Below are 23,625 nucleotides of genomic sequence, written 5' to 3' on the forward strand. Positions count from 1 at the left end.
TTAAGATCTTCACCTACTTTGGCTTTTTATCATAGAGTCCCAGACTAGAGAAAACCTTTAGAGTTCATTTACTTAGCCTCGAATCTCAACATAATATCTCAGTTATATCATTCTACACCAGTTAGCAAAGACTTGTAGAGAAGAAAGTCCTCCCGTAAGCAGAATATACTTAAGTTAAACCAAAAAATTTCTCGGAAATTGTTATTAAATAACTAGTTTAATATTTTACTTCGAGTTCCCATGTAGATACCAGACTGGCAATATGCTCTAACTTCTTTGTAATCTTCCTTTTGTCACTGTGGCCACCCTCCGTTGTACACCTGCAGGGCTCCAGCTTGTGGTTGTAGGAAATGGGCTCTATCTTGTCTTCTATTTCGTTTCTCCCCCTACACTTCCCCACTGTGTGTGTGTGAGAGATTCCAAAAATTCCCACTTTCTTTGTTTCTAACTTAGAAACAGAATCGTTCACTAATACAATTATAGTGTACTGATAGTGCTAAGAAATAGAGATGCTGCCCAGTCTTCCCTGTGTTCTCCAAATCGGTTGAGAAGTTGTGTATGTGACTATGCGTGAGAGCTCTGTGCGAGAGGACAATTTCCAGGGATGAGACTGTTTATCAGAAAGGCTAATGGTCTGAAGGTTGAATGGGAGAGCAAAGGATCCTGGTTGTTAATTGCTCTCTTCTATTTCTGATAATGTGTAGTTTCAGCTGCAGTAATGGAGAGTGGCTTATCATGACAGTGATTCCTAATGCTTAGCCAACCGTGTCTTTAGCATTACAGGCAGGTCTGGGCAGCAGTCATATGTCTAATGGGGAGACTCTGCGGAAGGTAGAGAGGGGTTCACGCATTGTCACCGTTGTACCCCAGGACACAAAGCTTGTATTACAGGTAAGCTGATTTTTCAGGCTGTGTTTCTGATTGTCAGTAGGCAGTCAATACCAAACAATCTTTCAAATTGTATTTTAGGCTCTCTTATCATTTGTAATAATTTGTTATAAGCCTTTTCTTGCTAGGTTCTCTGTTAGCTTTATATAAAGGAGTATTCATACAGGCTCTGCCCAGTAAGGCTAATAAGGAAACTTTTCTGGAAAGTCAAATATTAAGCCCAACTAGATTCTGCTAAAAGTATGCTTATTTTACCACATTGTGGTAGTTCTCCATATACATCTTGGGTATTTAAATATTTTCTATTTAATTAAAAACATTATTGTTTCAATTTATTTATTTTAAGGTGCCAAGGGGAAACTTAGAAGTTGTTTGTCATCGAGCCCTGGTTTTAGCTCAGATTCGGAAGTGGTTAGACAAGTAAGTACCATGTATATGACTACTTGCTTATTATTATCACTTATGTGTGAAGATGGTACGTATTAAAGTTGGAAAACCTACTGGAAAACCTTCATTACAGATGTCTTCAATCAGATTCTCAGAGGCTTTTTTTTTTTTTCCACTTTGATTTTAATGCCATATGGTGTAGTAGACATTCTTAGCAGAAAGAATCACGAAGTTTATCATAAAAGACCAGGTTTTTCAGCCTAGGAGGATCCCAATGCGCTTTAGATGTCCTGTGATCCCAGGGAGATTGTGCAACAAACTGTGTCTGTGTGCTTACCCAGGCAGAAGGCCCCAGGCTTTCAGCAGATTTACGGGGTGGGAGTAGGGTGGGGGGTATGACCCAAAAGTGCCAGAGCCTCGGTTGTAAAGGAAATGATCTTTCGTCTGAATTTACATGGAGGAAACTTTGTATCAGAAAGGTTGTTATTAATATTTTCTTAAAAAAAGAAAGTAGACCTACATTCCATGATGATTTTGTATTGTGTGTATGTGGAGATGTAGTCCTCAGCCTGCCGTGATGACTGAATCACACCTTTAAGAAGGTAGATGAATCTGGTACCTGATTTTTTTCATTTTGTGATTTCAGAGTAGAAATTCAGTAGCAAGTGTATGGCATTTGGGCTGTATTCTAATTATAACTGGTTTATATTGTAATGAAAACAAGCAGGGTCCAGGGAGTTTAGTTTTTGTGAAATGCCTTTTTTATCCATGCTCTGTCTCTTCACAGACTTATGTTTAAAGAGGCATTTGAATGCATGAGAAAACTGAGAATTAATCTTAATCTGATTCATGATCATAACCCTAAGGTAACTTTCTAAATTTGCTATTTACTCTGTCTTACTTTAGACTTGAGCTAATGTGACATGAACTAAAAAATTTTTTTTTTTTTTTGGATAGGTGTTTCTTGAAAATGTGGAGGCCTTCATAAGACAGATAGATTCTGTAAATCATATTAACTTATTTTTTACAGAATTGAAGTAAGTATTTTGAATAGTTCATGAGTACCATATCCATAATTTTTTCTCTTCTAGTTAAGGAAGTCAAACAGATAGATAGCCTGAGGAGAATTTCCATTCAGTATTTCTTTTAATCACTATAACTCTTAGAAGCCATATTTACTGGATTTTGCTCTGTTTCCTTTTTCAAAAGTCTATTTAAAACTAAGACTTCAAAGCATGTAGGTCAAAATTATTACTTAACTTTATTTTTAGGTGTTCATATAAAACTATGTTTTTCTTACGAGATTAAAATCAAATGGTGTCTTTTCTGCAAGGATTTTTTTCCCCAACTTTTTCATGAGAAATTTCAAACACAGGAAAGTTGAGAGAATTGTACAGGTCGTCCTGTACTACCATCTAGATTCTAGAGTTCATATTTTCGTATATGCTTTCATACTACCATCTGTGCCTTTCTTCATCATTCATCTATTTTTAGACAAATTTCCAGGTGATTATAGACATCAGTTTACCTTACCTCTCAATATTTCACTTTGCATAGCATTAACTAGAGTGCATTCTTTGTGTACGAGTTCTCTGCAGGCAAAATTTACCTGTTGTGAAATGTGCAGATCAATAAGCGTACCATTCAGTGAGTTTTGGCAAATGTATACTTCTAGGTAACTTGAACCCCTGTCAAGATAGAGATTTCCATCATCTCAGAGAGTCCCCCCAAATTTCTTCTTAGTCCCTGTCCCACCCACTAGGCAACCACTACTTCGAGTTTTTCACCATAGAACAGTTTTGCATGTTTAAGAACTTTATATAAATGGAATCATAGAGTATTAACTTTTCTGTGTAAATAAAGCTTTCTTCCCTTATATATATTATCTTAAGTTCATCCATTTTGCACGTATCACTAATAAGTTCATCTTATTTATCACTCAACAGTATACCATTGTATAAATATACTGCAGTTCGTTTATTCATTCCCCTGTTGATGGACACCTGGGCTATACCCAGTTTGGGACTATTGGGATAAAACGTTTCTGAATATTACTGTACAAGTCTTTTGTGGACATGTTTTTATTTCTCAATAAGTTTCTCCATGTTCTCCTGTGTAAACATTTTTATAATTAAACTTTTCCAAAAGCCAGTTTTATTATCTCATCAGCACACTTGGGTTTATGTTAGTAGTTTGAGAGCTGGGACATAGGTTCAGTTAGTGACCTTTAAATACACACTTGTTTTTAGGGAAGAAGATGTCACCAAGACCATGTACCCTCCACCGGTTACCAGCGCTGTCCAGCTGCCCAGGGATCCGGAGGGGAGAAAAGTAGACCTTATCTGCGATGCTATGAGAGCAGCCATGGAGAACCTAAATCCTCACAAGTATGTGTGCCATCATTAGTTGGCATCTTTTGAATAACAGAAATATATAGTTGTCCTTACTCAGCTTGTTCATCCTTCTCATTCTGGTGTTCTTATAACCTCAGATACTGCCTCTCAATACTCACCTCCCACGTGAAGAAAACAACCCCAGAATTGGAAATTGTGCTGCAGAAGGTACACGAGCTTCAAGGTAGAGACTCATTCACAGAGAGTGTTTAATGGAGTCTTGACTGTCACCAGTCTTCCAGTCTTCCTGAGGTCACACTGATCAGGACTAGTGTCACATCACAGATTTAACACAGGCCATTGGGTTACCATTTTAAGATCTGTGTCATTTTTTTGAGTGCTATCCTACAAATGTACAAAAGAGTCAAAACTATATATTTGTCAGGAAAATTTGTTACTTTGTCTTTTTGGTTATGTTGCTAGGTATGTGGCTTTTTCCCAGACTGGTTTTGCTCTGTTTTGTTTCCTTACGGACAGGAAATGCTCCGCCTGTTCCCGATGCTGTGAGTGCTGAAGAGGCCCTGAAATATTTGCTGCTGTTGGTAGATGTTAATGATCTATATGATCATTCTCTTGGGACCTATGACTTTGATTTGGTCCTCATGGTAGCCGAGAAGTCACAGAAGGTATGTGGAGTTGCTACATACCATGTTTTTGGTTCTCATTTATGTAATCATGGTAGTATGAAATCCTGCTTCTGATAGTACAGTGTTTTGCCCGATGTTGTCCTGTGCACACAAGTTTGGAGGCCGATCAGTGAGTCTCCAGGGCCCACACATCTAGGCTATATTCTCTGCTATAATTCTGTGCTTATCAAAGTGTTTTGATTGTTAGATTGAGCAAGTGAGATAAAACTTCTTGATTATTTTTAAGATTATAGGCATATATGTGTGAACAAATTCTCTTATCAAGGAAATATAACAAATGATTCATTGTCTAATTTAGGTCTTTATCTTGTAGCTCTTTTTTCCAATGGAAAGAGGGAATATAGAGAATAGAAAGGTTCAGGGCTTCTTGTCCCACTGCAGCATGCTGCAGTCAAAAAGTTTGAGCACCATTAGTCTAAATACATTTTTTATGTCTTTTTTTGCAGCCTCATTTTTATCCCCTATCATTCCTCTCTTTGCTCTTGCCAGAGTGATCTTTCCAAAAAGGAAAATTTGATCTTTCATTCCTCTGCTTAAAATCCTCCATGGGCTCCTCATTGCCCCTAAAGCCCTAATTTTGGTTAAAAACCCTTCCATGATCTGGTCTCTGTGTAACTCTGTTCTCATCTCTTGACATTATCCGTTTGTCTCTGCTCGTGGAAGAAAGGCAATGCTTTTGTCGCTCAGCCACCACTCTCATCCTCTCCATTCACCTGGCTAATTCTCACTCATTTTGGTCAGTGGGTACCAAGGTGGCATCTTCCTAGTAAACCATTCTTGCCTCCCTGCCCCCACCCAGGGACTGGAGGAGATGGCCCCCATATGTGCTTCTACTGTACCCAGCGCCTATCCCCGCATACCAGTCTGATTTCTCTAGTAGACTGTAAGTTTCCTGAGGTTAAAGGTTGGGTTACGTTCTTTGTACATAATGGATTCTTACTTAAAACATTGATTTAACATTTTAGCATATAGTTATCCCCTACATCACATGCATGAGCATTTGATTATTACTCTTGGTTTTTTTTTCCCCTATATTCTTATTTGTATTCATTCTGTCTGCCCTGTGAAACTGAATTAAGAACAGGAAGTATCTCTTCTTTGCCAAGAAAACAACTTTCTTACAGGGCATGTCACAGAGCTGGAAGTGATCAGTGCCAATAAAAACTTGTGGTGACAGGACCTCAGAGTTTTATGTCCAACTCAGTATAATTTTATCTTTAATACTTGGTCTTTGCAAATGGAGGGTATGAAATGTCATGGAAACAGCTCCAAGCGCACTGTCTTACACTTTTATGAGAAACTTGGATGCGTTTGTTCAGTGTCTTTTAGATTAGACCCTTGTTTTCTTTATTAGCCTGAAACAAATGGTTATTATGAGATTTAGTTAAGAGGTAGTCGTTATTCTTATTGTAAACTTATAACACCTATATATTGAAGCATTTTTTATCAAAAGTTGTATTATATTTGATTTTTATATGATATAACAATGTATTAATATGGCACATATTCTTAAAGTTATGTAGCTTTGGACTTATTGCCATAATTTTTTATTTTTATAAGTAAATATAATCACAAGCAGTTAAGTTCTCCTATTTATTATTTTTATTTTTAGGATCCCAAAGAATATCTTCCATTTCTTAATACACTTAAGAAAATGGAAACTAATTATCAGCGGTTCACCATAGACAAATACTTGAAGCGCTATGAAAAAGCCATTGGTCACCTCAGCAAATGTGGTAAGTATGAGGGTTAGTGTGTTTATCTCTGCTTCAAATTTTCTTTGGAACTAGGCAGGGTATAAATTAAAATAAAATGCTAGTTTAGACATAGACTGATTTTAATTTCTAGTCCTGAAAACTTTAGCAATTACCTATGTACACCTTATTTTCACATATGTTTTGAGAAGCTGAGCATAAAGAAAATGCCTTTTAAGAATTGGAGGAGCTCCACAGCTCAGAAAATCGAGCAGATCCCGTTTGGGTTAAGAATGATTCACCTCAGAGTCTCAGAATCAAAACTGGTTGATAACTCGTTCTACTCGTGGTGTTTGCTAACACCTTAGGGAAACTTGGCTTACCTGGAGCAAGTTGCCCACTGGCAGTGCCCTGAAAGCCCCTGTTTTAATCGTCAGTGATGGAGCAGAATAAGCACAGTGCCAGGTGTCTTCTCCACCCCTGTCCCTGACCCACATTGGAGCCTCTGGCTTCAGCAGTTGTGATTCTTTCCTGAGGTCTGGAGGGGGACAAGGAACAGTCACCTGGGGTGCTTATTAAGTCTTCCTTGAAGAATCTGATTCACTTGGTCTGGGTAGGGCTCAGGTGTATATGTATGTTTAATAAGTTCCCCAGGTGATTCTTGTTACGGAGGTTGAAAAAACACTGAGCTGAGTGGTCATTTATCAGAGGTCGTGTAAAAATTTCTTCTACGTAGAACTCAGATCCCAGTTAGTGCTTCTCATAGCTCAGAATCTGCAGCGGTGCTCGTTAAAATTAAAATTCCTGGATTCCGTTCTCTATCCAGATCCTCTGATTATGCAGGTCTTAAAAGATCCCTTGTTGATTTTGTTTAGAGACCGTTGGTAAAAATGAAATTCTTATGCTTCCAAAGTCTTAAGCTTGTATGTGTATGAATCTCATTCCTGCAGGACCTGAGTACTTCCCAGAATGCTTAAACTTAATAAAAGATAAAAACTTGTATAATGAAGCTCTGAAGTTATATCCACCAAAGTCGCAGCAGTACAAGGTGTGTGGTGTGTGAAACGAGGCTCTCCTGGTTTCGCTTCATGCCTTAGTTGGAAAGGGGTGAAGATCCTGAGTCCATAACACCATCCTTGGTTTCAAGGTTCATCTGCACATGAATTAACCTCATCTTGAACTTCTTATGTGGGTGAATGGCCTTGACCTATTCCTTTTCTGAAGAACTTGCCCAGGCCAAAAACCTTGGCATTGTCCCAGGTTCCTGGTGGGAAATACTTGTCATCGTCCACATGAGGCTCCCCGCCTCCATCCTGCCTCCTACAGATCAGCCTCACTGCTGCATTACTGATCATCCTGAAAAGTGCAGAGCTTTCCCATTTATTTTAGGATAAAGGGATAACGTTTGGTTTGCTTAAGCAAACATCTGTTTAGCTTTTCTTATATGCCGGATACTTTGCTTATAAGCTAAATGTAGGATATAAGTCTCATAAAAACCCAATAAGCAGCGTGAAGAATTTTTAAGTGAGGAAACAGTTTGCCTAAGGACCTGGGGCTCTGAATCGGCCTCCCTGGGACATGAAGCCTGTGCCGTTAACCACTACTCACCATGCCGTCACCGCCACCATTTTCAGTTCGTTCACAAATTGCACACACCTGTCATCTGGCCTCTGATTGCGTCTTCAGCATCAGCTGCCTCTGCCAGCCCTTTACCTTCCCCTTCCTTTAGCCCCAGTTATCCTTCAAAACTCTGCCAGAAAGCTGTTCCTGGATGAGGTTTCAAACACTGAGCTCCCAGACTACCTTGTTCTTATCTTGGTGGTGGCATTTATCAACCTGATGATGTACAGATTTGTGTCTCCCACCAGATAGTGGGTTCCTTCAGAGCAGGGACTCCATGTTACATTCCTTTCTTTGTTGCTGCCTAACACTGAGCCTGGGGAATAGAGAATTTGGCCAGTGGCTGCCTCTTTGCTCTCATTTTCATTGTCTGTTCCTCTTTCCTGTTATCTGTCTGCTTCAGTAACACCAGCCTTCTTGCTGTTTCTTCCTGAGTATTCCATACGCTCCTGCTGGGTGGCCATAGTTCTATGCTCTTGGCCTGGAACACTCTCTAACTCTTCACGTGGCTTATTCTCCTTACAGCCCTCTGAAATAGCACTCCCATCACTCTGTGCTTTTACCACTGTTTGCATTACATCATAGACCATATTGTGTTTATAAGTCCATTCTCTCTTGCCACAAGAGCAGGAATTTGGTGGTGGTTCTTGTTATTGTGTGTGTGTGTCTGTGTCTGTGTTTGCTTGTTTGGTTTTATTTTTTGCATCTCAGTATTATTCCCACTGCCTGTATAGTGTTCACTATTTGTTGAATGAATAAATGGCACATTCTCAGTAAGTTTTTGAATGGAAGAATGATTGAATTCATTGATCAACCATAGGATTTTCCTAAGTAATTCAAGAGTTTCAAGTGTAGTGACTGAAACAGCCTCCATTGGAGATGAAAAAATGATTGTCATCCTTTACCACTGACCCTATATCTCCTCTTGTCACAGGACATCAGCATTGCTTATGGGGAACACCTGATGCAGGAACGCCTCTATGAGCCAGGGGGGCTAGTGTTTGCCCGTTGTGGTGCCCACGAGAAAGCTCTCGATGCCTTTCTGGCTTGTGGCAGCTGGCAACAAGCTCTCTGTGTGGCAGCCCAGCTTCACTTGAGCAGAGACCAGCTGGCTGGCTTTGGCAGATCTCTGGCAGGTAAACACTATCATTTAGATTCTCCAAAATGAGAACTTCTCCAAAGGTTTTTCGTTTCTTTTTTTGGTTTATTTAGCAATTTTGCAAATAAATTTAGGGCAGCATACCATGAGACATTCTTATACTAATAAAAATTGATTTGGAATGGTTTACTAAGTAGAGCAAAGGTTAAAACTGCTGTGACAGGAATCTCAAAATATAATGGGGTAATAAAGAAATTAGTTTCTTTCTCACTCATATAAGGACTGACAAGTGTTTTCATTGTGTGGTTCTGCTGTCTCTTAGGTAGAGAGCTATAGCTGGATTAATCTCCACATCTGAATTCCATTCCTTGGGAAGGGGGAGAAGCCGTAATCATGGGAGAACACTTAACTTTTAAGTTAAAAATAACCTAGAAGTTATACCATCACTTCTTCTCCATCTCATTCAATAAACCTTACATTATGTGGTCATACCTAGTGTAACTGGCCATGTGCCTATCAGAAGGTAAAGATGAATTTTGGGGTGTGGCCATTCAGGTATAGACAATAGGTCATTGGAAACCATACTAGCAATTTTCAGAAATGAGGTAGAAGAGGCCAAATGTGTAAGCATTTGCACTTTGAAAGCAAAGGCAGGTTGGGTGTCTCAGGGTCTCAGGATCGCCTGGACCAGAGGCAAGGCTATGCCAGAGTCTGATTTCTTAGAGTGGAAGAAAGGTAAAGGACTGCCTGTGAAAAGAGGTGAGTAGGGGGCTGGCCCTTTCAGCCGAGCTCTGAAGTAAGTGTTTGACTGGTATATTTTCCCCTTACCATTTTAAGAATCTTATAAATATTAGTTGTTATTTATTAATCATTATTATGGTTGTTATTATCTCCAAGAAAAAAAGTAGTCCTGAAAAAGTTCCAGATAATACTCTATATAAAAGTCTTTGTGTATCCTCCTTGGTTATTTATACTATTCTTTTTTCCTTAGGATTATAAAAGTGTGTAAGATTATCACTTTTCTATTTCTGGCATTTTCTGGTTATTAGATCTGTAGTCTCTTCAGTAAACCTCAATTTCCAAGCTGAGCTCTTTTTACAAGTTTGAGAATTTTTCATTTTAGACCTTTTAGGTGTTCATTCTGGGTCTTTTGCTACTTCTACTTGCTACTTTAGAAACCTATGTTGTTGGTAATTTGTACCTTTTAGCTCTGTGATCTATGATCTGCTCTTGTGTTTGTTACAAGTCTTAGCTTGCCTCCTATGCCTTATGATGGAGTACACTTAGTGTTCCCAGATGTTTAGCAAAAATTGATGAGGCAGTGGTCAAAGATTTTTGAGAAATGTTATATGATGGAGTCACTCCATGTGCACATTAACTTAGTTAATTGATCTAAGCTAGCGAAAGAAAAAAAAGGTAGCTATTTTAGTAGTGGAGGTGACTGCCTATTTTTGTAAGTGATAAAATGGCCTGGAGTTGGCATGAGATGGGAGGCATGAATCTCCCAGCCCCTTAGTCAGACTCTGGTTCTGTGTGCCCCTCATAGTGTGATTATCTAAATTGGGCTACCCTGAGTGTGATCCTAGTATCTAGACACTACATGACCCCAAACATAGCCAGTTTACCTCCATCTAGTGTTCAACCAAAGAAACAGCAGTCTCTTCTTATTAGAGGAAAAAATGGATTAGTGAGAGATGACAGGTCAGTCTGCCCTATGCATGCCTTTGTAAACGTTTTTCATGGCCAATTTTGACCGTACATGATTTTCACATCCTATGCTAAATTTATATTGTAACTGCCATTCAAGAAAGGACTCTATGATATTCCTGCCTCTTTCCCTCAAAGAAATTCACAAAGTACATAGTTTTATATATAATAAAGACATATTAATGAAACACCAGCAAAATAATCTGTTTAACTTTGTTTTACCCAGTGCCTCCGAAACTTATTTGATCCGAGAATGGTTTTTTGGTACTGCCTTTTATTAGCCTTTGGAATAGTGTTAGCAGTTTCAAAAATGCTGTTTTAAAGCAGTTCAATTTAAATGTATAATCTAGCTTAATCTCCAATATGTAGGAAATCATTTTTATATAAATATTACTACCAAACACCATTTCAACTTGCATCTTGGTAGTACTGTTTTTGGCAAGCCAACTATGGTCAAATGCTTATCATTACATTTGCAGGAAAGCTAGTGGAGCAGAGGAAGCACAGAGACGCGGCCACAGTTTTGGAACAGTACGCCCAGGTAAACTCAGTTCTTCTCTTCTAAAACTTCCCCAGTTAAGAAGCACAGACTTTCTCGTTGTACCTTAGGGATCACGAAAATTAAAAGAACTATGGGTAGTTAGGAAGTCTAGAGATAATATTCCTGTGTTAGGAAGTCCAGAGATAATTTCCTTCCATCTTGCTGACTTGACTTGAAAATCTAAATTCAGTTTATCTCTATATAATTATAAGTTCTGTGAGGTAGAATACCAGAGTGTTCTACTATAATATATTCTAGTGACTTGGCCTTGGTGCAGAGTACTAAGTTAAATCTCAAGGAAGCTGTACTTTTTATGTTAACTCGCCAAAGCAGAAACAGTGAGAAATGACTAGTCTAAAACAAGGTGATTGGACTTTAGACACTTCTTTTGGCTTTTACTCTCATTCTCTGTTGGTAATAACTCTTTTTATCTCAGGTAGCTTGATGTGTTCCAGTTTTTCACATTATAAAGATAAATACTTATACCAGCTTTTGATAGAATATAGGATTTATTGTGAAAATAATAAAACTATACATTGACACTTGCTGCAGACTAACAGGACACATGTACACAGCTGCCACCAAGGATTACTGCCTTCTAGAATTCTGGCCTTTGATGAGACAGTGTTTTTCTAGTTGTTAACAAGTGGGCATATTTGCATAACATAATTGTGGTTTTAAAAACAATAAGTGTCTTTCACATAATAAGGGTGAAAGAAAGAAAATAGCTAAAATTTGATATTAGTAGTTCCTTGAAAGTAAATATATTGGGTGATTGGCTGAAAACATCAATGAATAAAATATGCATAATGCAGCAGGAAAAGAGGAAGATCAAATATGAGATGGATTGACTTCATTAAAGAGACCATAGGCCTGAGTCTACAGGAGCTGAGCAGGGCTGTTGAGGACAAGACACTGTGGACATCACTCATTTGTAGGGTTGCCAGGAGCCAGAGCTGAATCATCAGCACACAACAACACAAATAGAGGAAAAAAGTTAGAGTAGAAAGATGTAATATACCACCTAAGATGGTTAATTAAATGGGTAAGATGCCACCATCTTTTTCTCTTTGTAAATGAAGATTAATTCATATGTATTAAATGTATATATATAATTTATATATATTTAATTGGGGGTGTACTTTAAATACAATAAAATTTATCAATTTTAAATTAATAGTTGGATGAGCTTTTACAAATGTTTATAGTTCTATAACCATTACAATCATGATATAGAACATTTCTGTCACCCCCTCAAAAGTTCCCTAGTTCCCCTTTTGCAATCAGTCTTCTCCCTCCACTCCCAACCCCTATCAACCTCTGATCTGCTTTCTGTCATTACAATTTTGCTTTTTCTAGAATTTCATATAAATTGAACCATCTGGTATGTGGTCTTTTTCGTCTGGCTTCTTTCACTAACATAATGCTTTTGATTTCTAACATTTCTTTTGATTTTTAAAATTTGTGTCTCTCTGCTTATATTACCCATCTGTTCTTACATTTTGTCTACTTATTCCGTTAGAGTCATTAGCATATTAATCATACTTATTTTAAGTTCTTGGCCTCATAATTCCAACATCCCTGCCATGTCCGAGTCTGGTTCTGAGGCTTGCTGTTTAAACTGTTTTTGTCTTTTCTGTATGCCTTGTAATTTTTTGTTGAAAACCTGATGTGATGTACTGAGTAAAAGGAAATTCAGTAAATAGGCCTTTAGTGATGTGATGATAAGGTGTAGGTGGAGAAGAAGCTTTCTATAGTCCTATGACTAGATCTCTATCTTGTAGTGAGCCTGTGCCCCTGGCCTGTGAACCTCACTGGTGTTTCTCGATTTTTCACCCCTACAAGGCTAGAGGGAGCTGGAGTTGGGTAGTTCCCTTCCCCTACTTAAGTTAGGCCCTGATAAAACCCACTTTGGTTAGCTCTGGAAAAATAGTTTCTTTTGAGAGCAAGCGTTGTTAGGAAGAACAGCATGCTCTGGGTGTATTTTAAAATGGTACTTTTCCCCTCCCCCTGCTGGAAACACAAGACTCTCCTCTGATACTTCACTGTGAGAACCTGGTAGGGCTCCTGGGGGTAAAAACTCACAGAATGTAGCAGCCTTCCTAAGTCTGAGCCCTCACAGGGTTTTTAACTCTTAGTGGTATCCGTGAGCCTCCAGCCCTTTGTCGATGACAGCTTGGATTTTTCCTACCCGCACTGCTGATTCTGGTAGAGATTTCTGTTTGTGGGTTTCTGGTCTGGTAAGTCATAGTCGTCTGTATCCACCTGACTGTCTCTCCATTTGGGAGCTGCGGCTTGCCCCGTGACCTCCGTTCTCTCACAGATCTAAGAAGAGTTGTTGATTTTCAGTTTTTTCAGCTTTTTACTCGTTGTTAGGATGGAGTAGCAACTTCCAAGTTCCTTATATGCCGAACCGGAAATTGGAAGTTGTGATGCTTTTGAAGTTATCCCTGTTGTAGCATGTATCAGTTTATTCCTTTTTATTGTGTTGAATAGTGTTCCATTGTAGGAATATATCACACTTAATGGGAAAAAAATAAAAAGTAAGTGTTGGCAAGGATGTGGGTAAATAGGAGCCCTTGTACCTTGCGGGTGGATTGTAAAATGGTGTAACCGCTGTAGAAAACAGTTTGGTGGTTCCTCAAAAACTTAAACATTAAGTCACTGTATTACCTAGCAGTTTCATTCCTAAGTATATATGAAGAGAAATGGAAATATATGTCCACAAAGAAATTTGTATACAAAGGTTTATAGTAGCATTACTTATAATAGCCAAAAGGTAGAAACCACCCCAAATGTCTAGTAGTGACAGACAAATGGATAAATAAATTGTGAGATAAACACAACACATACACACAGAAGAATATTATTCAGTCATTAAAAGGAGCAAAAAACTAGTACATGCTACAACTGGATGAGCCTTGAAAACATTCTAAGTAAAATAAGCCAGATACAAAGGGACAAATATTGTATGATTCTACTTATATGCGATACCTAGAGTAGTCAGATTCATAGAGACAAGAAGTAGAATGGTGGTTGCCAGAGGCTGAGGGTATGGGAGCATGTGGAGTTATTATTTATCGGGTTTAGAGTTTTAGTTTTGGAAGATTAAAAAAAGGTTCTGGAGATGGATGGTGGTGATGGTTTCATAAATTTACTTCATGCCACTGAACTGTACACTAAAAAGTAGTTAAAATAGTAAATTTTGTTATATATATTTTACTACAATAAAAAATAAATTGAGGAAAAAAAGGAACGAAAGAACTGGTACATGCTACAGCTTGGATGAATCTTTTTTAAAATTAATTAATTTAATCGAAGAAATTTAAATTTCCCCTTCCCCTCCCCCTTACCTTCTAGTAACCACTAATTGTATGAATCTTGAAAATGTTGTGCTAAATGAAAGAAGCCATATACAAAAGGTCAACTAATGTTTGATTCCTTTTATATGACATCTAGACTAGACAAATCTAGCAAGATAGAAAGCACATGAGAGGTTACCAGGGAATGAGGAGAGTGAGGGTCGGAGAGGGATTACTAAATGGGTATGGAGTGTTTTTATGGGCTGATAAAAATACTTTTGTGGTTACACAACATTGTGAATACAGTAAATATCAAATTGTACACTTTAAAATGATTAATTGTATGTGATTTTAACCTCAATACCACACGCACACGCACACGCAGGTCAGACAAAACACATCCTGTTGTGTTCCTTTGTGGACCTGTACTATGGACCTGTTATTGTGGTGTAGGCTAGATAATCCATTGAGATGTGGGAAGAAAATTTTTATTTTTATTTAATCTTTCTAATTAAAACTTACTTAAAGTAGTACATATGTATTATAGATTGATGCTTGTACTCTTACCAGAGAAAATTTTTAATCATGTATCCCAATAAATAACTACTTAATGTACTTATAAAGCAAATAAAACAAAACACATTTTAAAAGGTAAACTATATAAGACAACTGACTTGGTTCCTCAAGTAGTCACTGTCATAAAAAAGGGGCCAAGGGGTATACATTAGATTAAAAGAGATATGAAAGACATAAGATACAAAATGCAATACATGGCCCTAGATTGGTACCTGATTTGGCTTAATCTACTAACTACTGAAAGCAAATACAATAAAAACACCTCATTTCTACCACTGAAGAGATTCCTGTTGCTAGCATCTCTTGTTTCCTTCTAGAGCCCGCTGAAGCTCACTTGCTCTGTCTGTCTCTCTCCACACACACATGTATTTTTAACTAAAATGAAATTATACTGGTTGTGCTATGCTGTTTGCAATTTGTGTTGTTTGGTTACGATCATCTTTCCATAATTACACATTTTATCTAATAATTAAAATTCGAGTTCCTTGAATGGTTCCAAAACCGATTACAGTAGATTAAGCCAAATTAGATACCAGTCTAGGGCCATGTATTGCCCTAGACTGGTATCTAATTTGGCTTAATCTACCATGCATTTTGTGTCTTATATCTTCCACATCTCTTTTAATCTAATTTATACTCCTTCCCCCCTCTTTATGACAGTGACTACTTGAGGAAACCCAGCCAGTTGTCTTATACAGTTCATCTTTTAAAATGTGTTTTGTTTTATTTGCTTTATAAGTATATTAAGTAGTTATTTATTGGGGTACATGATTAAAAATTTTTACTGGTAAAGATACAAGCATCAAAAATGTTTGAAGACTAAAGGGTAGTTTATTGCACTCATTTTTCAGTTTTCTGCATGTTTAAGTTTTTTGAAATAAAAAAATTAGAAAAAAAAACTTTAAAAGAGCAAAAGAAACATTTAGAAGATTACTCTTCTGGTGTACTATTTTTTCAAGTGTGGACTTATTAATTCAGGAGCCCACCTAAACCTGCCGAATCAAACTTGGTGGTGACATTGGGGAAATGGGTGTTTTAACAGACCTCTCTAGTGGTTTTGATGCTCAGGGACGTAGGGAAATGACACTTATATGTGATTTTTTTTTTTTTTTTTTAAATATCCAGAGTCTATACCTCTCCTTTGTCTTTTGGATCAATATTTATTGAGCATGTATTCTAGGCCAGGCTCAATGCTAAGAACTGGGACTAAGGGATAGGTAGAAAGGCAGATAGAGGCATATGACATACTTATGTCATTAACCTGTTATTTTCCTTGGTGTTCCTTTGTCAGGATTATGAAGAAGCTGTACTCTTGCTGTTGGAAGGAGCTGCCTGGGAAGAAGCTCTGAGACTGGTAAAAGAAGTTTAAAAATCCTGCCAGTGTTAGGTGCTAAGCAGAGCGAGAGTACAAGGGAGTCAGGGTCAGCTGGAGTCCCTTGTCTTCTGAAGGTAGTGAAATTAAGTAGTAGTTCAGGTACCCACTCTAAGGATAACCACTGTTTTCTAAAAACCATTTAAAAAATTTATTCTTGATGTTTGGAATTAGTCCTCTAAATGTGAAATATTATTGGTTTTTATTTAAATGAGTCAGATTTTCATTGGCTGCCTTATAGGAGGTTTGTGCCTTTGAAAAATATCCTGGTCACCTCTGAAAGTGATCCATTTCTTTCCAAGTATCTTAACTCTCCAGTGCCTTAAAGTTTTCCTACCTAAAATTATTGTATCTTTCCTTCTAGGTATACAAATACAACAGACTGGATATTATAGAAACCAACATAAAGCCTTCCATATTAGAAGGTGAGGATTACATTTTAGATAGAATTCCTCGTTTAGAAGTGTAGAGATGGGGAGGAGAGAGAGACAAGTGCTCCGTTATTACATCCTTTCTTCATGTGTTGTATGGAGTCACTCAAAATTCTCCAGCGGGTCTAGTATTTAGTTCTGACTAGGATTTTAAAACATGCCAAACTGTTAAGTGATAGATAGCACATAAAATTTTTGAACGTCAAAAACCTGTGATACAGTTAAGAATCTGTGTGTTTGGGAATAGTTGGTAAACGTGAAAGGAACTATATATTAGAAAATAGTATTGTATCAGTGCTCAGTTTTCTGCATTTAATAATTATATTGTGGTTATATTAGATAATATTAAACCACCTTATTTTTAGGAGAGAGATACTGAAGTATTAAGGAGGGAGTGATCAACTTACTCTCAAAAGGTTCCACAAATAATAAATAATTGTGTGTGTGTACAGAGAGAGAGAAAGAAGCAGGAAGCCCAAAATTTGACAGAATGTTAACAATTGATAAATCTGGGTGAAAAGTTTACACCTGTACATTGAACTATTGCAACTTTTATGTAGGTTTGAAATTTTTTCAAAATGAAAAGAACCACTTTTGCAAATGAAGTTGATGGTTCCTAACGAATAGATGAGTGTTATTAGTTCTAGAATACTCTGGTGGTCACTGTGACTCTTTACAAGCAAAGTATAAAAGGACATCAGTTTGACTTACAGAAATCTTTGGGAATCGGTTTGATTTTTAGCGCAGTCTGCTGTCTGATGTCTGGCCTTTCTGATATTAACATATATTAACATTTTCACCATGCCTGCTCCCTCCCCCCCATCCTAATTAAAACTATGGGAAGGTTCTTTTTGTATCATTCACCTTAGTTACCCCTAACTTGATACTGAAAGTATGTTTCCCGACCCGACAACAGCATTAGCTGGCTCTTACTTGGATTTTCTCCACTATTAATAACCTAGAAAAATGCTGACAGTTCAAGTGCATAGGCTCGATACCCGTGTTTAGGAAGCATTTCAGTGGCTTTCCTATTTTTGTGAATAGCTTCCTGTGTACTCCTTTTATTTTCCAGTCCTTCTTTGAGTTAGGTATCAAATCTTCATTCAGTTGTAAGTTTAGTAGTTGAGAGTTATTCTAGGATGATGTTGATAAACTCTAAGATCTGGTTCATTTTCCTAAAATGATGTAGGTAATACTCAAGGAAAAATCTTGGTTGGAAAACCTAGTAACCTGTTTTTTGGTTAAATTCTAACTCCCTCACTCCTCCTGCTCTAGTTTTCTTTCTTTCTTAAACATTATGCTGAAATTATTTTCCATCTGCACCCCCAGCCCAGAAAAATTATGTGGCATTTCTAGACTCTCAGACAGCCACATTCATTCGCCATAAAAAACGTTTGTTGGTGGTTCGCGAGCTCAAGGAGCAAGCACAGCAGGTGCATCTGGGTGAGTGTTGCATGAAGACCGCTGATGGTGGGGTGAGCGGGGCAGGCGTGGATGGTTCCACCACCCTTGGTCTTAGCTGCTCATTATGCCTCCTGCAGTGTGAGTGCGGTGTCATGAGGATGTCTGAGGCCTCAGTTCAAGCCATTAGGGGCTGTGTGTGTCTGTTCGAGTGTGTCCAGAGGGCTTGGGAGCAGCACCAAGCAGGAATGGGAAGAGATCTGCCAAACCTCCCCTTGCACCCACCCAGAATGCCTGACTGCTGTGTTTTATAAACTGAGTCTCCCTGTTTCCAAAGGTTCCTTTGCTAAAAAAAAAAAAAAAAGAAAAGAAAAGACAAAAGAGGTTTAATGCTGGTGTACAGTAATAATAACTTTATTTAATATTATTTTATTTTGAGATCAACTTTGTGATAATTTTCATGCATCCTTAGATATGCCCCAGTTAGCTATAATCCACTTACCCCATTAATGATAAACCTACTTTAGCGAGGAGTTTTTATTACTCATCTGGTTCTTTTCTAGATGATGATGTATCCCGCGGTCAAGAGTCAGACCTCTTCTCTGAAACTAGCAGTGTCATGAGTGGCAGTGACATGAGTGGCAAATATTCTCATAGTAACTCCAGGATATCAGCGTATGTATCATGTTTATCTAGCACACTGACCATGCCAGAGTAAATGGAGAGAGTATAGGTAAATAGGTCGGTTTTCCACCAGAACAGTACAGATGGAAGGGAAGAACATTCTCCAGTGTTATGCGAGGGCTTTCCCAGCGTATCTAAGAGATTAGACTTGGCATTGAAATGTGTTCTGCTACATCTTCATGGCCTGTGTGTTTACACAGTGCCCATGAGAACCTTACACTGGATCCTCAATTTATAAAACACCTGACTCTTCATTTAACAAATATTAAGTAACTAATGTATAGAATATGAAGAGAAAAGATTTCAGGTTTCTTCAATTCAAAATCAGAATTGGAAGAAGTCATAAGTTTAAGTCATCACACTTTTACTCAGTTTAGCAATTTGTCAGAAATATTTATTGAATATCTATATGCGAGTTGTAGTGAATGTTACCACAAGCTTTTAAGAAGATGAGGTAAAAGAGTTCTAGCCTTACTTAGGAGACAGAACAATGCAAAATTACATATTTAAACAGAATTATGCTCTAGAAAATCAGAATGGAGGTCTGTGAGGACATGGGAGGCAATCAGAAACTGCAGGAGAGGCAGCTAGAACTAGGCATTTAAGAGCTGGGGGTGAGAGAGTTGCAGACAAAACAAATGGCATATTAAAGACCTCCAAGGCAGGAAAGAATGAGATTCATATATATTTTGTTCAAATTCAATCTGATATGTCTGTATCTTATTATTTAAATTTCGTTGCCTCAATTTGTTTTTTATTACAAAATTTAAGTTGAATGTTGTTCTGTTCATTGTTCTAGCTTTTATTCTCAGATGTAACTTCATTTAACTCTGTATTTTAATAAAAACGTCAAGGCCAGACCTCACTTTTTAGGGTTTTCCTTATTACTTTCTGCCTGTAAGACTTGCTTCTCCCTATTTTATTTTTTGTATCACTTTAACACCTCGTCACCATTTCTCTCAAATTCAAATACCATCTGTAGACACTCTGGTTCTTCAGAAAGTTGGTGGCCAACAGGTATGTTAATTTTAATATGTGCAGCCCAAGGAGAACCCATTTTTAAAACATCTCTCATTTCTAACAGGCGATCATCTAAGAATCGCCGCAAAGCGGAGCGGAAAAAGCACAGCCTCAAAGAAGGGAGCCCGTTGGAGGATCTGGCCCTTTTGGAGGCATTGAATGAAGTAGTACAGGGCACTGAAAAATTGAAAGGTATATACGCAATACTGATGGATGATTCTTGCCCACAGAAAAATAGTAAATGGACAGCACAGACAGACAGAGTTCAGTAGATAATTAAGATACCATTTCTCCAACTTGAGGAAAGGCGAAAACCGTCAGCAGGAACCGTATTTCAGGCAAATTCCTGAAACAGCCGGTAACCTAGAAGCCGCCTTTCGTTGGCATCCACATACCTGAGCTGTGAGAGCTTAGCACTGAAGCCAAGATAAAGGATTGTGGAGACACTGCTTCCTGCTTGGGCCCCAGTGTGTTTGTTTTCCCTTTTGTAGTAAATATGTTGAATTACTCCAGCATTTGGGAAGAAAGAAGAAAATGTGGGAGATGGCAATTATAGTGTGACATTAAATGTTTTTTGCTTGGGAAAGAAACTATGTTATGATTTTAACAGTAGAGCTGAGGACACAACTTAACATTCTCAAATTTCTTTTCTCCAGATGAAATACACCAGATTTTAAAGGTGCTCTTTCTCTTTGAGTTTGACGAGAAAGGAAGGGAGTTACAGAAGGCCTTTGAAGATACTCTGCAGCTAATGGAAAGGTCCCTTCCAGAAATTTGGACTCTCACCCACCAGCAGAATTCAGCTGCACCTGTAAGTTTCGTCAAAGACAGAATGTGCATTTTTTCACCATTTCACAAGTTATTACCCTTGCATACTCTCTCTTAAAAGCCAAAACAAAACTTTCTTGTTCTTACCTTAGGCTTATGTTTAGGCTGTCAATAAGATTTCGTATTTGACTGTACAGTGACTGGTACACTTTGGCCTAGGTTAAGTTTTCTCTTATATCTCCTTTATGAAACAGCTGTCATGGAGAAGATGGGAAAAGCAGATAGTTGCCCCTGGCCTTCTATGAGATCGCGTAGGGAGCGGGGAAGATAGGACCAGAATTAGCCTCTCACCTCCCTGTTCTGACTTCTAGGTGGGATCAGTGTTCTTTAAGCGAACCCCAGACAATTGCTTTTCTTTTTTGTTTTATGGAAAATTTGACTTGTCAATTCTGTGTTGTTATGATGAGCTTTTCCTCATTATTTTGAAGGCTGTTAGCATCCTATCAAGAATTATAATGTAAAAAAAAAAAGTTATAATGTATCATCATCTAGTTACTGTTTATACCTCTGCTCGGTCTCCCACAACTCAGGCCTATTGTTAAGAATTTTGATTTGGATTCAGAAAGGTGGATCTATCAGTCAGGGTTCGTTAAGGAAAACAAAACAGCTGCTGCTTTATCAGAGAGAATTTAATATATAGAACTGGTTAAACAATTGGAGAACTGAACGGTAAAAGGGGGACACAGAAACACTGAGATAATAACTGTGGGAAGCCACTGGTACCCTTAGCAGGCTGAGAGAACACAAGGAAGAGTATGGGATTATTTGAATTTAGAAGCTTGGAGGTGGGGCCCTCCTGAGCTGGTTCTTGACCCTCTGAGAAAGGGTGCCAGCCAGCTGGTGCCCATAATTTCTGAGGAGGTGTATTAAAATGGGTCTGAGTGTATAGAAATGAACAATAACTGGAATGAACAGCTGCCGCAGGGGTACAGAGCTACTGCTGAGTGAAAGGAAGCGAATGAAGGAGCAGGTTCCTTCTTCCTCCAGCCGTATGTTCTTTCCTGGTGTCTGCTGCTGGCAGAACATAACGGAGCCAGCTGCTCAAGAAGGAGTGTTTTCTCAGGCTTCCAGTGCCAGCCTCATGAGCACCGCACAGAAGGGTGGGTTTGGAGCGAGAGGTAGTTGGTAATCAGCTCACTGGTTCAAAACACACACGTTTACTGGGCCTCCACTTCGTCAGTCATAAATGGGGTAGTACTTCCCCTGTACACTTCACTGGAGTGTTTTGAAGATTAGATAAGAAGATGGATGTAAAAGCCTCTTACAAACCATAAAAATAAAAGCAATTAAGAATCAATACTCCCATAAATACTTGAATTTACTATGATAGGTATTTTCTAGAAAAAATGGGATCATCTTCAAAACCATGGTAATTTTGCAGCTAACAATTCATAATCCTCCATGCCCTTCTCTCCCCTCTTCTATTTAGATCATATTAACTTCTAAGTCACTAACTTACAAGTCTTTTAGGGAAAATGACCAGGAAATTTGCATTTTTGTTTTTGTTGATAAGGTATGGTAATGGCCTATGTGCAGAATACCGTGAGTCACGTGGAAGTGCTTTGAGCACATGACATTGCTGCTGAGTGTGCACCAAGGGGCTGCATGTACTTCATTCTGCAGAACTGAGTGAAGGCAAAGCAGAGGGTCTGGCATGTGTGCACAGAGGCTTGTGCAAGCATGAAATTCCTTGTTTAACCTTGAATATGTGTGCACAGTTTTCTTTCTGTTCCATGATATGCAAATATTTATTTTAATATAAAAATTCTCACAAATCCTTCAGTACAATTTGATACTCTCTGAACTCTGTAACCTCTTGTACTATTCCCTCTCCTCTCAAGCAAGGATCAGGCGTATATCGTTAGTTTTATTTATTTTTTTTTACCCCCATCATTACTTTGGTTTTCTGATACAAAGGAGATTTAGAGGTCTGAGTTGAGACTGGAGAAACTGACAAGTTAAAATCACATAGGAGAAGTGCTGTTTGATACCAGTGAAAATGATGGGCTGGTGGGGATCTGGCCTTGGTATTGCAGCCATCAGAAGTTTAAGGATAATCTTTGCTAAAACCATCTACTTTCTACTTAGGTTCTGGGTCCCAATTCTACTGCAAATAGTATCATGGCCTCTTATCAACAACAGAAGACTTCAGTTCCTGTTCTTGGTTAGTATTTTTTTTTCCCCCCTCTGAATGATACAGTGCTAAGTTGAAGGAATATCTTTTTGCCTGTGTTGACAAGGTCAGTGATATAAGGCAAGATTTGGTATTGACTACAATTTTCCCTCAATTTTTAGCTACATCTTTACTCAGATCAGTTTAAAACTTCTAGTGTTGGGAACTCGAGTAGAGTGGGGAATCCAACGGGGTATTAAACATATAACTTTTTCTAAATTGTCGTGACATACACTTGTTAATACAGTGGCATATATTCTCCCATATAGGCACATCCTAGTTGAAGTTTGAGTTTAAACAGTCTAATTTATACATACATTTTAAAGATTCTTCTGAATCATCCTTTTGGGCTATTGGCAGGTATGCATTACATCTCAGGGACATTTTCATAATCCTTGCTTACCAGCTGGACCTTTTTAATCATCTTGAGAATTTACAGGAAGCAAATCCAAAGAATGTTAGCATTTTACCTGTATTTCTTATTTAATTATACCTAAAATGTTTTGTTTGACTGTTGTGGGGAGATGATTCTCAATTAGTTTATGTATCCCTCACATTTAAAGCCCTTAACGGCTTTCATTTGAAAGTTGGTAGAAACTTTTAACAATTCAACTTGGTGCCCGAATATTTGCCCTTCAGGTGGATCAATCAAGCGTCCTCAGCCTCTGTTAGTTATTGAAAGTTAGCAATATGTTCTAAAATAATTGGCAGATTTAACTACTGTTATTTGCATTTTCTAGCATGTGACAGGCAATGTTCTAAAATTTTTTCATGTAAATGCTGTACTATAATAGCATTTTGATGACTTTGCAAGCAGCCTTTGGATGTTTAATTAAATTTAACTTTAACGACTTATGTTGCT

General features: G+C 38.0%; 1 protein-coding gene across 1 annotated transcript in view; it reads left to right on the forward strand.

The window, feature by feature from the left end:
* Nucleotides 1-23,625, forward strand: part of ELP1 (elongator complex protein 1) — a 53,816-nt gene that overhangs the window by 24,801 nt on the left and 5,390 nt on the right. The window contains exons 16-33 of the mRNA XM_011364989.2: nt 760-891; nt 1,235-1,308; nt 2,063-2,141; nt 2,233-2,312; nt 3,525-3,662; nt 3,767-3,852; nt 4,146-4,294; nt 5,928-6,051; nt 6,960-7,057; nt 8,564-8,765; nt 10,915-10,976; nt 16,146-16,208; nt 16,591-16,651; nt 17,987-18,100; nt 18,622-18,733; nt 19,827-19,954; nt 20,419-20,573; nt 22,679-22,754. Coding sequence (XP_011363291.1) covers nt 760-891; nt 1,235-1,308; nt 2,063-2,141; nt 2,233-2,312; nt 3,525-3,662; nt 3,767-3,852; nt 4,146-4,294; nt 5,928-6,051; nt 6,960-7,057; nt 8,564-8,765; nt 10,915-10,976; nt 16,146-16,208; nt 16,591-16,651; nt 17,987-18,100; nt 18,622-18,733; nt 19,827-19,954; nt 20,419-20,573; nt 22,679-22,754 — 1,933 coding nt within the window. The remainder of the gene's footprint in view (nt 1-759; nt 892-1,234; nt 1,309-2,062; nt 2,142-2,232; nt 2,313-3,524; nt 3,663-3,766; nt 3,853-4,145; nt 4,295-5,927; nt 6,052-6,959; nt 7,058-8,563; nt 8,766-10,914; nt 10,977-16,145; nt 16,209-16,590; nt 16,652-17,986; nt 18,101-18,621; nt 18,734-19,826; nt 19,955-20,418; nt 20,574-22,678; nt 22,755-23,625) is intronic.

This window comes from Pteropus vampyrus, unplaced genomic scaffold (genome assembly GCF_000151845.1).
Source record: "Pteropus vampyrus isolate Shadow unplaced genomic scaffold, Pvam_2.0 Scaffold103, whole genome shotgun sequence".
In the NCBI taxonomy this organism is placed as follows: Eukaryota; Metazoa; Chordata; class Mammalia; order Chiroptera; family Pteropodidae; genus Pteropus; species Pteropus vampyrus.